Below are 16813 nucleotides of genomic sequence, written 5' to 3' on the forward strand. Positions count from 1 at the left end.
AAAAACTCGATAACGGGCAAAATGAGACCAGGCAACCATGCAAAGCGAAATGTCAAGAGCGCGATACCTCTCTTCTGTCACGCAGCATGAATTTTCTCAATCGTCGAGTTTCGAGGCTACTACGATCGCGGTGACACCATCCATTCGCGTTGCGAAATGGATTCTGCAAGAATCAAGTCTCCCCCGATAGGAATAGGACGAAACTATCGTTGAGAACAATGTAGAAAAGCAAAGGGACTCGCGCAAGTAATTTACGTAACGCGTACCGCGATAGCTCGTTTGACACCTGTCGATATTTAACAATGGAAGATTCACAAAAGCTCGTAGAGAGCAACTCCTCGGAACTTTACCTTGCTTTGCCTCGATATAAAGCGCCTCGTGCTTTGTTCGGTGTTTTGAATTTTTGTTGAACAATCGTTTCCTTCTCGCGTTCATCATAGCTATTGTTCTTGTGTCTGTTTATTATTTGCGCGACCCATTATTGCACTAGAAGATAAAATTTTTGTTGAACAGAGTTTTATATCTAGGCATATCTGTTTGTTCGAATTTCTGTATAAATAAAAGATAAAAGATTATTTGCATAAAAAGAATATAGTTCAGAAGAGCAGAGATGGAAAAATGATCGCGAAAGGACGATTATGATAAAAGGATTTCCATTGTGATTCCATATACAATAGAAATTAGAAAAAATCTTCAAATATATGAGAAATTGTAAAAAAGAAAGAAGGGAAAATAAAAAAACTAATAATAAATAAATATTCAAATATCAGGAGGAATGTCTTCTCTTATTATTAAAATACATCGAGAACGGATCTCGAGAATAAAATCAAAGTTCGAAAAAGGGTATATTTAATTATATTGAATATAAAAAAATAATAATAATATAAATAATTTCTCTTACTTTCAGAAGGAAATTAAAAGAAAAGCCTTATATAAAAATGTATCCAATCATATAATGATTTTATTTTACAATATTTTTACGGGGTTTCACGCGAAAAAAAAAAATTTAAGAACAGAAATCTTTCCACATTCCAATATACGTGTAATTTAAAATATATTTTCGTTGTATAATTAAAGTGTTATTAATATTTTCATCTTAATATTTATATTACTATTTTGCACACGCACGTAGATACTAAGTGTAGCACCGAGAAATTAGAAAACTGGACTTTAATGCGCAAAGCTTGGGGACCGCGAGGAAAAGTTTAAGCAGGGGATAAAAATGCGGGATTCCTCCCTTCGTCGAGCATCGAAATGAAAGAATATGCCGAAGGAAATAGCGAAAGAGGAAGGGAGGAAAGGATCATCGCGCGCTCGTGGGCGAGGGGTGTACGGGGCGAGGGTGCGGGTGCGGGTGCGGGTGCGTGGACCTGCGCGTGAGCGACCGCCTGGAATTCGCAGCATCGGCTGCGCGAGGGCGCGTGGCGGATCGAGGGTGTCAGTCACAGGCCATCTGCCCAGCAACGAGCACGTAAGTGTTGGCAGAATCGCACGGTAATTCGGCCTGGTCTCTCTCCATCATCGGTCCCGTGAAAATGACTCGCCGCGATCGCTCATCTCTCGACTCGCCTCGAGACGGGAGACGATTAATTATTTGACGTTCGAAAGAACCCTCGCTTTCCGCGACGCGAAAAATTTCACCGGCGGTTTCTGTGATTTCCTTAAAAATGGCGGGTACCGCTATGCACAAGTTACATCGGCCGCCGATCCTGTTGGTCTCAAACGAGAGGACGATTCACGAAGCATCGCGAGTGCTTTTTATTGTATAGTCGATATAGCTCGTTTCCGCCGGACGAGCCGATCATTGCGATATTTTCGTCGAATGGTCAGTGAGTTGTCTCGCGAGGAGCCTTCTTTCCTCTGTCTATGTCCTGACACATTCGATGCTCTTTCTCCTTTAATATGCTTGCGCTACTGTGCATCTTATCGCTCAGATTGTTCCTGGGAATGGATGTTTAAGATAACGTATAGATAATTTTCGAGCGACAACTTTTTCATACATACTTTGCTATTCCACCGTTCTTTCTATCGATGATTTCTGAATACTATACTGGCAATTTTCCTTTTCGGTTGTCTTGACATAAAGAATTAATCTTGATTGTTGAAAATCAAGTAGCTAGAATATTAAATGTATTCTGAAATTATACACACTAATTATGTCTAATATTTTTAGCAGAATCTAGCAAAATACAAATACATAATCTTGCATATTTATTTTAGCGGATTATATTAGTGTTTTTTGATAACATGTGTAATTTTCGCGATAGAAATATTTCGCGAGTGAAAAAGCCTTTAGGATACTCATTATAGCCGATGTTATTGCTCGTATTAAGTACGATATTTAAAATATAATGCCGTTGCGATTTGCCATGCATGAACACAAGACACACCCGCAGAATTTGCATTTGTACGATGCAACGTGGAATAGTGGCCGACTCATAAAATATAAACGAGTTTACTTTAATGTTTTCATATGGGACTTTTACGACAGAAATCCGATTCTCCTGCAACGTGCACGTACAGCTAAATTTTCAATTTTTAAGAGAGAAACATAGTTTTAGTAGAATGAAAATATTAAATTAAAAATGAAAAAAAAAGATATATGTATCGAACATACAAATGTATAAGAAATGCAATTTTTTAATCAGAATTTTTTTCGTATTATATTATTTCTATCAATCGCATTAAACGGCTTGTACGTCGTTCAGATTTTTAATAAATCATAATTTTATCGTACAAATTATATATGTATATAATTATACTTTTTAATTCTCTTAATAAACGATTATAATGATAGGTCAATCATTTTATTCTGAATATAAGATAATCGATAAGAAGATATGGCATATGATATACGTCAAATTGTTTCTTATGCAAGGTCATATAATTTCTATTGGGGGAAAAAAAAAAAGTATATTTTAATATTATTAAAATTTGTGTGTTTCACGCTTTGCATTCGTCTTAAAAATATTGCCAGTATAACGAGATTTTTTTCAAAGTGAGCTTTGAAGGATTTAACAAGTAAAAGCTCTGATTTGAGCTTTTTCATTCGTTTAAGAGCAAGAGTGAAATTAATAAATTGGAACGTTTTCCGGCATAAATTTTATAGATATTAATATCACGAAAATGAAAAGTGTTTACATTATCATAATTGGAACCTGCTATATTATATTGCAAATATTCGCAAACATCATCGCGTAAAGTATAAACATAAAAATCATAAAAATATCTAGGGCTAACGCGAAATATGAGACTTTCAAAGCGGCTTTTAAATTTTCATGTCGATAAAGAGCGTTCAACGGAATTACATTGCATATATGTCGCGTATGCGGCAACGGTAATTGCTTAAATTATACGCAACTGTATTTCGCGGGAAAATTTTAGAGATAAATGGGGAAATAAGGAGAGATTCCACAATAATCATGTGTTATTATAATTATCAAGTTATTCGGCAAACAAACAAAAAAAACAGATTCTTTGATACGAGATTAATTAAATCTTTCAAAGTATCGTGTAAAATTTCGATAAAATTGAAATAATGAGAATTTTATTATTAATAAAAAAAAAATTAAGGGATTGTATATAAATAATTATATAATAATTTTCATTATACATAATAATTTTCAATTTTATATTGCGATCAAATATTTTGATGATAATTTTTGATTAGCTACATATATGGTATCATACTTTTGTCCTTACAATTCAAAATATTTTTTTTTTTTTTGTTTTTCTTTGATTGTTTATTCAAAAATTATTGTACTTTATAATTGAGAGTTATTGAACAAAAATTCTGTTTGATGTCGACGAACACTTTATAAGTGATCGAGAACACGCTTTTTTCATTTTTTTGTAATATATTGATCTCGTTGAGATTTTATTATTCTCTTTTGTTTTTTAACAGAATATACCATTTTTTATTTGCGCGTCTCGATAACTGATATATCATATTTTGTTTGTGCCATTCTTTTATATTTTTTGCGATTCATCGATGCCGTTGAAATCCCATTGTTCTCTTTCGTTTTTTAATCGATATATCATTTTTTGCTTGCCGATAATAATATCACTTTGAGCACTGCTACCGCGGGAGTAATTCGACGTGAACGTGATAATACGAATATTGTTTCAATTCAATGAATCAACGTTGTAACACTCGACGTTGGTATGAAGTGAACGATAAATTTTACATATCCACCGTTTTTCATCCGCCGCGCGAATAAATGGCGAAATAATGACCGGGGAAAAAAGCCGCGCGTTGACAGATATCGTTTCACAAAGGGCAAATAAAAGCATAGAATTTCTACGTTTTCTGGAAACTAACTGAAACGATAAATGGTAGAATCCTGCTTTCTGCATCGCAGGTTTAAAGGCCGTAATTTCATTCGATATTCGATCGATCTCGCAATTACTCGCGTATATTTGTGAAAAACTTATCAGTGTTTTACACAAGCTGTGTGGAAAGAGAGATATCGTAGATTTACTTGAAAATACTTGGAATTCTTGTTAAACGATATACGAAAATAATATTTCGAATTTAACAAAACTCAATACCTATTCATCAATGAATATTTCCATTTAAATAACGACCGATATTAAAAATATCACTTTATTTTACTTTTAACTTGATTTCTGAATTACATTAATTTTGTGCAATTTTTCAAATTATTCTCTCTATCGGATTAATATATCACTTACGCATATATTACACGTACCCGTTATTTCTACTTATTTGCATCGTGACATAATAAAATTTAACAAATTTAATTAGTTTACGCGCTTTCAAAATTTAAATTTGGAATAAAAGAATATTTTGATAATAATATTATAGTGTAATTACATTATAATTGTAAGCGCAATTGTGAACGGTCAATGGCAGAAACGTTTTGCGGCCAACTCTCGTGCAGTTCGATATTGTAAGTAGGACGTGAACCTGGATAATTGTGCGCGCGCATTCGTGTGCGTTATACACATACATGCACGTATTTTCGTACATTTTACGCGAATCTTCATTCCCGTACATTCGATCATCGCGTGAAAGGCGGCACGTCGCGTTTCTAATCATGGTGTTGAATTACAATCAGAAAGCGCCGGATGCACGTCTAACAACAAATGTCAAGATAGCTTATTAGCAGCAACAGGTGTAAATTTAACATGTAGTAAATTTTCGGCATGTATGCGTGTGCTATCTGTCTGTCCATTGAGAAAGAAGTTTATTTGCGATGAGGCTATATTATTGATAAATATTTTGGCAATGTATTGTCAATTTCTTTTATTTATAAAATAGATAATGCTTATAACAGCTGTTATCGGCTTTTATTGAATGAGTAATTACGCAATTGATTCATTAAGAAATGACAAAAAGATTACATTATTTATTATATATATTATATAAATCGGTTTTGATTTCTTTTAAGTTTAATATTTAAAAAAAAATTTTATATATGTATGTATACGTATGTATAAAATTTTCACCACATAGAAAGATACAGATACTCGCCGAAAAATATGCATCAAAATATCGCGATGCCTAATGCTCTGGAGCAAGGATAGATGCAGCCTGTAGGAGGATTAGGTTTAGATACAGAGGTCGGAGGTCAGAGATCGGAGGTCGGAGGACGCGGAATGATGGTCGGAGGACGTTGTGGGAGGTTAGGGGGAGGGTGAACTGGGAAGAAGGGGGCTGCAGCCTGGGAATGATCAATACTACTCGTATACGCCAAGTTCTCCCGCGAGAGTACCGAAGATGAGTGGAAGAGCACGAGAAATTGAACGTTTTCGATTTGGAAGAGTCACAATAGAGCTCTCTCTCTCTCTCTCTCTCTCTCTCTCTCTCTCTCTCTCTCTCGCAATAGGGGAAGACGTATAAAACGATTCCCCGTTCATCTACGTTTAGTATCGGTATTCTTGTATCGTGTTACGTTCTCGGTGAGATCTTTTTAGAATCGCTTGATAGAATATTTTTTTTTCTTTTCTTCATCATATAATAGCCAGAATACCATTTAGGAAAATTTATATACGTATACGCGTGTATCATGGAAATTTGCGGAATTGAATTATGTTCGAAGTTCCGTTTTCCATCACGAATCCGCATGCATCAGAACGCGGATAATTTCAGCTTGTTACTCTGCTCTCGGTTTCTCTGAATTTTATCTCGACATATCCATCCATCATCTCCTGTTTCGCTAGCTTTAAACTGCAAAACCTTGTTATAACAAGCATCCTCTTTTAAATTTAATTTTTAATTTAACTTTGTTTCGTTACAATAATTTCGTTTCATTGATATCTTGCGCAAGGTCTTGCTTTCCACTAAGTTTTATTAGTAAAAATTTGAAATATAAAACAATAAATAATAAAATATTATTAAGAAATATATCCCGCTTTCTACTGTCGCTAATTATTCTGTACATATCGAAGAAAATCCCAGGGGAGAAGAGTTTTTAAATTTCAAGAACTCCCGTGAGAGAAAAAGAGAGAGATAAAAACCAATGCATGTAAATGAGGAAAGAATGCATATAGATAAATTGAATTTTTAATGAGTAAATTAATCAAGCGAAATCAAGTTCGAAAGAATTTTTTTTTTTTTTTTTTTTTTTTTCCCAGCATTTAATAGTCGAGAAACAGGGAGTATTTAAGAGATTTATGTTTTGTCATGTTTTTCTGTTATTCTGTAAATTGTTTTCAAGGAAATATCGCGCATCCTTCTTTCATTAAAAAAAAAAAAAAAAAAAAAAAAAAAAAAAAAAAAAAAAAAAACTTTCCAAGTTTCCCAGTTTTTTTCAAATCGTGACTGAACTAGTTTATCGAGATGCAACCGATCTAATCAACGATCAAGCGACGGAAACGGTCATGATATCGTGTGAGGCGTCTGGATAAAATAATTAAAGGATACATTAAAATAATTAAAAAATTGTACGAAGCGCACGTGGACCTTCAAGATTTTCTCTCTTTTAGACGAACAGAGAAACGTGTCGCTCTTTCTCTATTTACCGATCTATATCGGCAAACTCCAACAAAGCTTCTAGCGGAATAATCATTTTGCAATTGTATTGTACGAATGCGAAATTTCGTGATATATGCGTTAAAATGTTGGCAATGCGCGTAAACGGAATATTTTAATATCCTTTGGAAAGAGATACAATCTTGTCTATCGACGCGATGCGTCAAGAGGTTGAAACAAATTTTATTTTTCATATTTTACTTTCTTTCATCTCCGCTCAATTTTTGCAAATTTTTAGTGCTGTATCCATTTCGAAACTCTCCAATTTTCCAATGTCTTAACAAGGAAGCACGAAAGATTACGTAGAAAGATCAATCATCGAAGATTACCTCTATCCTAGTCTCGTACTAAAAATACAATACCCTTTAAATACTCCTTCCGCTCTCATTGACTTATCGACTTTTGGTCGACTCTTCTACGGGAAACGAGCTGCCGGTAACGCGATAGATCATGCGAGTCTCGCGATAAATGTATAGAATATAAATCTTGGCGAAAACGAGGCCATGAGACACCATTCTCCTTTTTCTCTTTCTTTCTAGATCGATGGTCGTAATTAGAATAGCCTAATTCGAGGCAGAGAAATATCGTCGCTCGCGAGCGCTAATCGCCGGCGAGGGTTGATAAAGGCACCTTGGCAACCATCCTGTGCAAACTCGCGAGAGCCGTGTGTACGGCAACGGCACTGTGTGTGTGTGTGTGTATGTGCGCGTGTATATATATAATAAAGGGGCGCGTAATCACACTACGTCACGGCGGGGCAAATGTTCCCGACGAGCTTTCGCGAGATCTCGCCAACGAGCAGCAAATCCGAAAAGAAACGTCGCCGGCAGGAACGTGACGACGCCGACGCCCCGGCATCCTCGTCGATCCGTTTCCGGTACGGATACCGGTCGGGCGGTCGTCGTCGCGATGAAGTGAGCAATCCATCGTCGGATTCGTCAACTTTCGTGACAATGTATCGCGATTATTGGCTGTGCTCGTATCTAAACGTTTAAGAAAAAAAAAAGAAAAAAAAACGTAAACGACAGTGTTCAACGACGCGCATCCTCTTCGATCGATCTTCAAAACAATTTCTTCGTTTCGACGAGAGACACCGGAAATTGAAATTGACAGAGAATAGAGAGAAAGACAAAGGATAACGTTAAAGGGAATAGATCGAATCGGGAATAGACAACGAGACGGCTACGAGAACGAGAACGAGGATAACGACGACGATGACGATACGATAGGCGGTTAGTTAAACGATAATGATAAGGGTCGCGATAGAACGAATAGTGCAATCGCGACATATATAGCAAGTTGATAGTCTCCGCGTATATAAATTATCACCCATATATATATATATAGAAATATACAAATATATACATACGAGGCAAACATTTGTAAATATCGCGATACGTATACGTAATTATAAATAAGCTCACTCGCACGGGCGTGTCGATCGACAAGCAATAGCAGCAATAAAGTGAACATTGTTATCTCGTGTTACACATGGTTCAGTGATTCTTGTTATACCGTGTTCGAAAGAGCTCGTTAATTGTTAAACCGTTCGACGAGTTGTTCACTTATTTCACACGAGGATCGCGTCGAAAAGAGTACATCGACGACAAGATGGCGTTCGCCGCGGCGAGGATGATCCTCAAGGACAAGCGCAGGAAAGCCAGCAAGGAAGACTTCGCACCGCGAAACCGGAGCAAGGTAAAAATCGCACAAGATTATGAACGTCAAAATGAATTCTGTCATCGTTCACGTGTCGCGCGCTCCTCCGATCGCGATCTGAATTTATCACGATTTTGCGATTTACGCGCCGAGGGAAATTTTAATCGAATTTTAAATCATTCTTATCACCTAGATATCGAAAATCGATTCAAAATTGATATGTCAATCTGATTCTTAATTTAGAAATTTTTTATCGCCCCTTAAAAAAGTTATTATTTTTATTTTAAAGAAAATATAAATAACTTGCATTATTTATGGAAAGAGAGAAAAATGGGGAGAGCGCAAACGATATCATTGGCAAGCGCTCAAATTGAAATAATATTAACACGAGCATCTCTATCGCGAGTGTTGTTAAGCTGGAATTATATGCTCGAGTTACGATGACAGCTCCCCTTGAAACGGTATACGTGAGGAGAAACAACGTCAGCGAATGCATAATAACGCCAGCTGGGTGGTTGATATCGCACGCGGATCACGCGAGACCGTAAAGTAAACGAGTCGCGGCTCGTTTTTATAGGGCAATTAATTTCGCGGAACGATAGGCATGAGATATAGACAGTGAAACTTATCGCAGACGTACTTTATTAAACGTTTAAACGGGACTTCTTATACGACGGAATAACACGCGTTGGATTAATCGAGAATGTGTCGCGCACATATTTTCTGATTAAAGGCCACCGTACTATACGATACAATGAATATGATAAATGCAATCTTTAATCGCTTGGAAAAATTGCATGCAGTTTTAATAATATGTACGTTAAGCCACCGTGCGTAAAAAGGGATTATTCCGCGATTTCTCATATGTAAAGTGAAAAAAATTTTTAATTGCTACAAATTATGATCGGGAAAGATAGAGGACGTATAACGCTTAATATCATTTTTTAAAATACATTATTATTAAAAAAATGATATTATTTGAAATGAATAAGAATTACTTTACACGCATATATTATTTACAATTCAATTAGTAATAGATTAAACTCTTAAAGAAGCCGAAAGTTATATGAAATACTTTAAGGTACGCAATTACAATAAGCGATCGTTCTTTGCAAGAATTTGAGGAAATTTTTATTTATAACAAAAAAATATTATTAAGAATGCAAGAAAAAAAAAACTAGTTAAAATATTTTAATGTCACAACGAATTCTATAAAGCAACGGTAAACGCAATTGCAAATAACAGATATTTGTAGACTATAATTTTAATAAGTTGATAACGATCGATATCATTGGAAAATTTCGATAGGGGAAACCGAAAAATAGAAAATAAAACGTGCTCCGATTCTTTGTCTTTACACAAGATATATACAATATATATATCGATAACATTGCGCTCTCCATATCCAAACTTTATTACACGTTGATTGATTGAGAAAAAAATTAAATATATATAAATATACGTGACCCATATTTTGCACGTAATACGCATAATTAATAACACGTGCGCGACAATAAAGGAGAAGTTTTCAAACGACCGATAATACAACGATATCGACTGAAGTTTCACATACACATATATACACGAACTCATGTTATTTCAAAAGTTCATCAAAATTGCATAACTTGTTGTGCCAATATTTGAGACGTTTTTTCGATACGTACTCGCTCACGTTCCAATTATATTTCATGTATCCGCACATTATTGTCGAGAATATTTTCCGGATTTAATATTTTATTTCTCAACATATCCAATCTATATGTTATTGCCATTTTGATAAATATTTTTATATTTCTTTTTTTTTTCGCCCTCTTTTTATTTTCAATTTGCTATAATATATAAATGAGTATCTGAAAAATAATTCCTGATTACATTTTAAATTTATCTCGTTCAATTGTAAAAATAAATATATATTAATTTCAATTACGATGAGCTCTTATATGATTTCGATGTTATGAAAAAATCATAATTAATTCGTAAATAGAAAACAATCTGATTACCGCGAGTTAACGTAAACATTGAACTTAGCAGTTATTTCAGTTTAAACAAAATTCTCTCTTGCTTCTGCAATTCATGAATTCTATCAAATAAAATTGATTGACGAGAACTGAGGGGTCGTTAAATGAATGCGGTAAGCATTCGAGTCGAGTTTTCCCTCGTTTAAGACCGTGACAAAATAACACCGTTGTGAAGCGAACGTAAAGTAGGTCCCGCGTTAACAAGTAGTAATCGATTCTGATTTAACACGTGACGTAAACCCGGCCAGGCCGGGTGTGTCAGAAAGGAAACAGTTTCCGCCGAAACAACAAAAATAAGGTTCGATCGATGCGTCGCGCTTTGCTCGGTAAACCCGTCACGACTCGCCGACGTGACAGCTTCCCGATTTCACGGTCGTTCTTTTCCCCTTATAGATAGATAGATAGAGATTGCGAGAGAGAGAGAGAGAGAGAGAGAGAACGTCTAATCTCGTCAATTAAGTCGAACGTTACTTTAAATTAAAAGGAACTCTATCCGATGACAGTTGGCACGAGAAATCTTTACGCGATGTAATTACATACTTGTGCGGACAACATATATACATTAACTTTAAATTGTACAAGTAATATTTGAATGGTTGTTTCATTTCGAAACGAATTATAAGATCGCGGATAATTATTGTCCTATACGTTGCATCAAAGGAAATATTGATGAATAAAATTCTTAGATTATAAAATTTTTATTCATGTTTTTATTATTAGCGATATTTTTTTATGTGATTTAAAAACAGAGATTTAATATACATATTTGGGTTAAATATATTTGCGAAATCAGGCGAGCTAAATAACAAGCCATATGGGAAAGGAGAGATAGTCTGATGAAATACTATTACATGTGATGCGTTTGACAATTTGACAAATCGGTGCCTCGACTTAACATGACATTAAATCGAGGTCTCTTGGTAAACATCGTTGTTTATGTAAAACAAGTAATCACACTATGCTCTCAATGCGCGACACTTTTAATGCGCTACATGTTTGAATTAATATGTGAATTAATCGTAGATAAAAATCGATAAATGCTTTTTTCCGTTAAATGTAAAAAGTTTTTAAACACGTCCAAATTTCCATTAATTTTGTTTTGTTATAACGGGTTTTAGAAACAGTTTATGGAGCGTTATTTTTACTGACATAATTTCTTAAAATCCCTTTTTTTTTTCCCCCTTAATATTTTATTCCATTGTGTTTGACAATTTTAATGTCAAACACAATGGAATAAAATGTGTCAAAGAAGTTCGCCGGTATCAGTTGCAGATCAGTTTGAACTTTATCATTCTCTTCTAGTTTGAAATAGATCTTTTTGCCATACTAACGTATATGAGAATTTCTTTGCACCCCACGCGTCGCATATCAAGCGTAACTTTTATATTCTGACATTTGCGAAATGCATTATCACTTGTGTTCCTTCTTATGAATCGCACTTGCGCATCGTCAAACCAACACACCGTGTCTATAGTATCGTCTCGGTGTGTTCTTTTATATACGATATCTTTATCTATATTCTTTCTCCCCCAACTACAGTGGCGTGGTAATTGGTGACCTATACTGTACTTGTGTTTGCAGGCTCGCAGCGCCAGTACAAGTAGCTTTAGAAGCCTGAGCCAGGTACATACCAAGATAATAATTCAGATCTATATATATAGAGTTGAGAGATTAGTTTACTAGCTATTTAGCTAGATATCTAGTGAATTATTTATGATTCGTTCGCTCATTTTTTTTAGAAACATAGATACCATACATACACATATACGTAGAAGTATAGAGCACGCGCATTTCGCTAAAACGTTGGGCGTAAATTTGTAAATTATTTCATCTAGAATATCTTTGGTCGATTATTCTTGGTAACCATAATTGGTGATTACGACGTCGAAACGAGAAATTGTACCAATCCTTTTTCTTGTCCGTGTTATTTATTCGCAGACATGTCGCGCGAACGAAATGCCTTTCCGGCATGTCGTAATCCGACGTGGCTGCGATATGTGAAGAGAGTACCTTAAATAATCCCTTTCGCAAAGCCGACTTTTGTTGCAACAGACGATAACAACGATACGCGACGGTTATCTTCTACTATCGCTCGCGTACATTCCGCGCGAATCTCGGATTTAGGTGCCACGAACGAGACGCTTGTCACATGTCATCCTTCGTGGCGTGTTTCCGATAATGTTTACTTGGACTGACATAATCAAATGGAGCATAATCTTGATAGCATGCATGCTAACTATATCGCTTGACGGCGACCCAACACTGGTCATTAATTGAACGGTTGAGAATAAAAGTAGAGAGTAACCGCATGGCACGCACACTTCCTTCTGCAACTTTTGCCGATAACAAAACTACGAAATACGCGCCTCGTAGAAATGCATGCCTCGTATTCTTACGTAGCATTCTTTCTTGTCGTCTTGTTTTCTCTTTCCGCAAAGCTTCCGCAGAAAGGAAGAGAGAACGGAATTGTGTAGTAAGTATATCACGCGCGAAAGTGCCAGGTTGGAATAGACTATTGCAATTATACCAGAAATGTCTCGCGGGGAGGGGGAAAAAAAAGGGGAAAGGAAGCTCGTCGGAAAATTTATGCCGCCTTTGTTAAGGCGTGCGATGACACGAATGTGTCCGAGAAACCAGCCGCTAATGAGCGCGTTTATGCGACTCGGCCTTGTTAAAACCGCGACATTTTTTTTCAAGCATATATATTCACATACATTCGTGCTTTACCATTCTAATTATTCACCCTTCTTATCTCAATCTTTACTTTTATCTCGCGCTAACGTTTTACTGCGCGCGCTTGACACGCCATGACTGTAATTATTGCAGCATTCTTTTATATACGCAGTTACGTAACGCGGTTACCTAAATAAAGCAATGTTCGTAATTGACACGATATTTTTCAAGTAAATAAAGGGCGACATATTTGAAAAGGGAAAATTATAAATCGACTTATTTCTATTGATCGTAAAAATAATATTTCAAAAACAATGGTTTTTGCATCCGTCTTCAGTTAATGAACTAATCGAATACTGTCGAATACTGAAGATAATGTTGAAAAGATTTTTATCCCGTCTTACTCGTGCTTACTTTAAATATTTTGTCGCTGAATCTAATATATTTTATATTGTTATAAAAAAATTTTTAATATTTTCTCTATAGGATCGAAAAAAATTTATCTTTTACATTTGAAAAATAACATACAATATGCGCGAAAATAAATAACGAACGATGCTAAATCGCTAATACCGACTATGAAATAATAACGATCATTCGCTTAATTACATCTATTGTTGTCACGAATGGTTCACATTAGCTTAAAATTCAACAGCGCGAGGTTTTGCGCGGGTACTTGCATTTGCAATTCGTAAATAGCGTAGGTCAAGGATTGTTTTTCGAAGGGATGAATACGTGGCGAAAATCGTTTCTCGCTTTTTGCAAGTTTCAACATAAATTACTCTTGTACTAAAGTGCATTTATGAAAGCAAAATGACAAGAGTGCGGAATAAAGGAGAATACTTCGGTATTAATACTGTAAAATTTAATGAGAGATTCTCTGCTGTAATAATTATTTAAAATATCGTGACCGTTTAATAACTTTTTTTTACGTAAATTAATTTTTTATTAAATTATTTTTCTTTTTAATTTCAAAAATCTTTGTAGCTATCGCAACGAGAGTAAATCGAAATTATCCGGCAAGTAATCATGTTCAGCCTTACGGATCAGACATGTGGCTTCGAAATCAGATCCGTCTCATTATAGAGATAGGTATCTCGCGAGAAATCTTGATTGCAATTAGGGATTTAAAAAGCGTACGCTGTCTCGTGACTGACGCATAAATCTGACGCACCCTTAGCATCATTTGCCAACGAAAATTAATACGTCCATTAATGGCGACAAACGAGAGATTGTCACGAAATGATTCTCGAGATATTACGGACAAATTTGTTACATATGATCTAGAATGAGATCTAGATCGATGTCTTTGACCGCGATGTCCTCGTCGGCCACGCTGAAGCGCGGCTATATTATTTAATTATTAATCAGCCGGTTCTAGACCTTGCACGGGAGGGGGAGGGGAGTCAATGACATGCTTCAAGGACGCACATTGATCTTCCTAGACGTATGTATAATATACGATTGTTTCTACACTCGACAAATTAAGCGAAGAATGAGTACACGTTCTGTGATACTTGTAATCCGATTATTCATCTTGGTCCGAAACCACCATTTACGCTCGTAAATCTTGTCACGCAGGAGACTTTTTTCGATCGAGAAAATCTGGGCCATCGGTGAAATTTCAAAGACTCACGGTTTAGTGTAATTTCTTTCCGATTGACTCTTCAAACGGGTAAAAACATGGTATAAAATTCCTTTTTATTTTATCGTAATAATTATTTGTTGAAATTTATTTTAACTGATTTTTATTATTAAAAATGAATGTTTATTATTATTGTTATCATCAAAAATTATTGTTTAAAATTTATTAAAAAATATAGTTGCACACATTGCAAAAACATTATACGCTGAATATTCAAGAGTTTAATAATTGAGTATATAAAAGGATAAATGGAAATTATACGCGATTGGCTCTTGTATAACAACAATGTCGTTGTTGTTTTTATTCAGTTTATGATGCTTCAGTGTCTCGCAAAGCATAGTCTTTCAAGGGCGGCCGCAATCATTTCCAATTATTGATCTTTTGAAAGAGGTTTCCGGGTCTCGCTCGCAAACACTCCGGGCAAAACTTGAGTGGGTGAAATGGCCGAGACGGAAATAACGCAGTACCATGTATATGAGATCATGAAGCCAAAAAGTGACAAAATTAAACGGACAAAAAACTTGATTGGACCGAGTGTATAGAATCATTCATGTGAATATTCGTAGATCTTCTCATCTGTTTTATCAAACTAATCGAAAGAAAAATTTAATATATATTTAAAATTTTTAAACATTTTCACGCTTAATTGAATTCGTCGTAAAAATCGTCAAATATTGTCTTTATATTGATTTGTACAAAAACATTTAGTTGAGTATTAATTATTGAATATTGGCATGAGTTGAGCGTCAATTATTGGCGATGTGTACGAATTTATTTTCTTTAAGAAGAAAAAAGAAAAAAGAAATGTTGTAAATTTGATTTTTTACCCATGTAACTAAACTTTACCAGTACATGTGAATGTATAAAAAAGATCACGTCAAGATTGTCACGAATGAAACTAGGTCGTCAAGAAATTGAGTTAATTTTCGTGATCTATTTATAACTAAATAAAAATGATTTAATGCATTCTTTTATCTATTTGCGCCAATACAATTACGTTCGATCATCATTTCATAGCTTGATCATTTCATAACGATATTCTGCAATAGCAAACATATATTTTATTTTGAATGCATATCCTGCATTTTTTATGCATGGAAAGATTATCCCCATTCCTTCTTTCAAAGATACCTTAATGGTAAATATCACACACACACACAAAGGACATTAATAACTTAAAAAATATATTCAGCTATGGGAGATATGGACAAGATAAGTTATGTATCTCTCATGATATTACAAGTATATTTTACATACTCGTCTCTGCGGTATTGTTGTTGTCACTCTTTTCGAGAAAATGATAATACGATACAGTGAGAGAGATAAAGTCAGCCGCATTGTCGCGCGAAAGAATAAAAATGGTATACATATCATATATCACGTTACCTAAAAAGGCAACGATCTAGAATCTAGATAAAGTTCAACAACGTGTAGCACGCGAATTCGCTTTATACAATCCTTCACTGCTTTTCTTAAAAAAGAAAAAGAAAGCTGTTAGCTATATCCCGTGGCTTAAAAAAAGTTTGAAAGTCATTTTTCAAGTTTATAACAATGTTACAAAATTCACTCGCTGATGTGTATACAAGTGTATGTACTCGAGATCTTATTTAATTGGGCGGGGTATCAAAACGATGGAAACAAGTTCGGTGATGAATAGTTTTATAAGTACTTAAAAACTTTTTGCCGTGGGGCAATCTGTTTCCACGAATTAGTACTCTGCGTTGATACCACTGCTTTTGACATTTAGTACTCTGCGTTGATACCACTGCTTTTGGAAACTTATTAACATGACATCAGTACTCTGCGTTGATACCACTGCTT

The 16813-nt window shown here is 35.1% G+C and overlaps 1 protein-coding gene across 7 annotated transcripts in view; it reads left to right on the forward strand.

Annotated features, from left to right (window-relative positions):
• The window catches only part of LOC138932848 (calmodulin), a 44128-nt gene that overhangs the window by 14816 nt on the left and 12499 nt on the right, over positions 1-16813 (forward strand). For 3 of the 7 annotated variants that reach the window (XR_011446853.1, XR_011446854.1, XM_070295051.1), the window contains exons 1-3: positions 1447-1471; positions 7537-8695; positions 12256-12297. The exons of 1 other annotated variant lie outside the window; for it this stretch is intronic. Coding sequence is in view for 4 of the 6 variants with exons in the window: in XM_070295051.1 (XP_070151152.1) it covers positions 8609-8695; positions 12256-12297 (129 nt within the window). In the remaining 2 variants the exon portion in view is untranslated. 3 more of the 7 variants (XM_070295052.1, XM_070295053.1, XM_070295054.1) reach the window with 3 other exon arrangements.

This window comes from Polyergus mexicanus, unplaced genomic scaffold, assembly GCF_030449975.1.
Source record: "Polyergus mexicanus isolate NDT 795.1 unplaced genomic scaffold, iyPolMexi1.0 SCAF_4, whole genome shotgun sequence".
Classification (NCBI taxonomy): domain Eukaryota; kingdom Metazoa; phylum Arthropoda; class Insecta; order Hymenoptera; family Formicidae; genus Polyergus; species Polyergus mexicanus.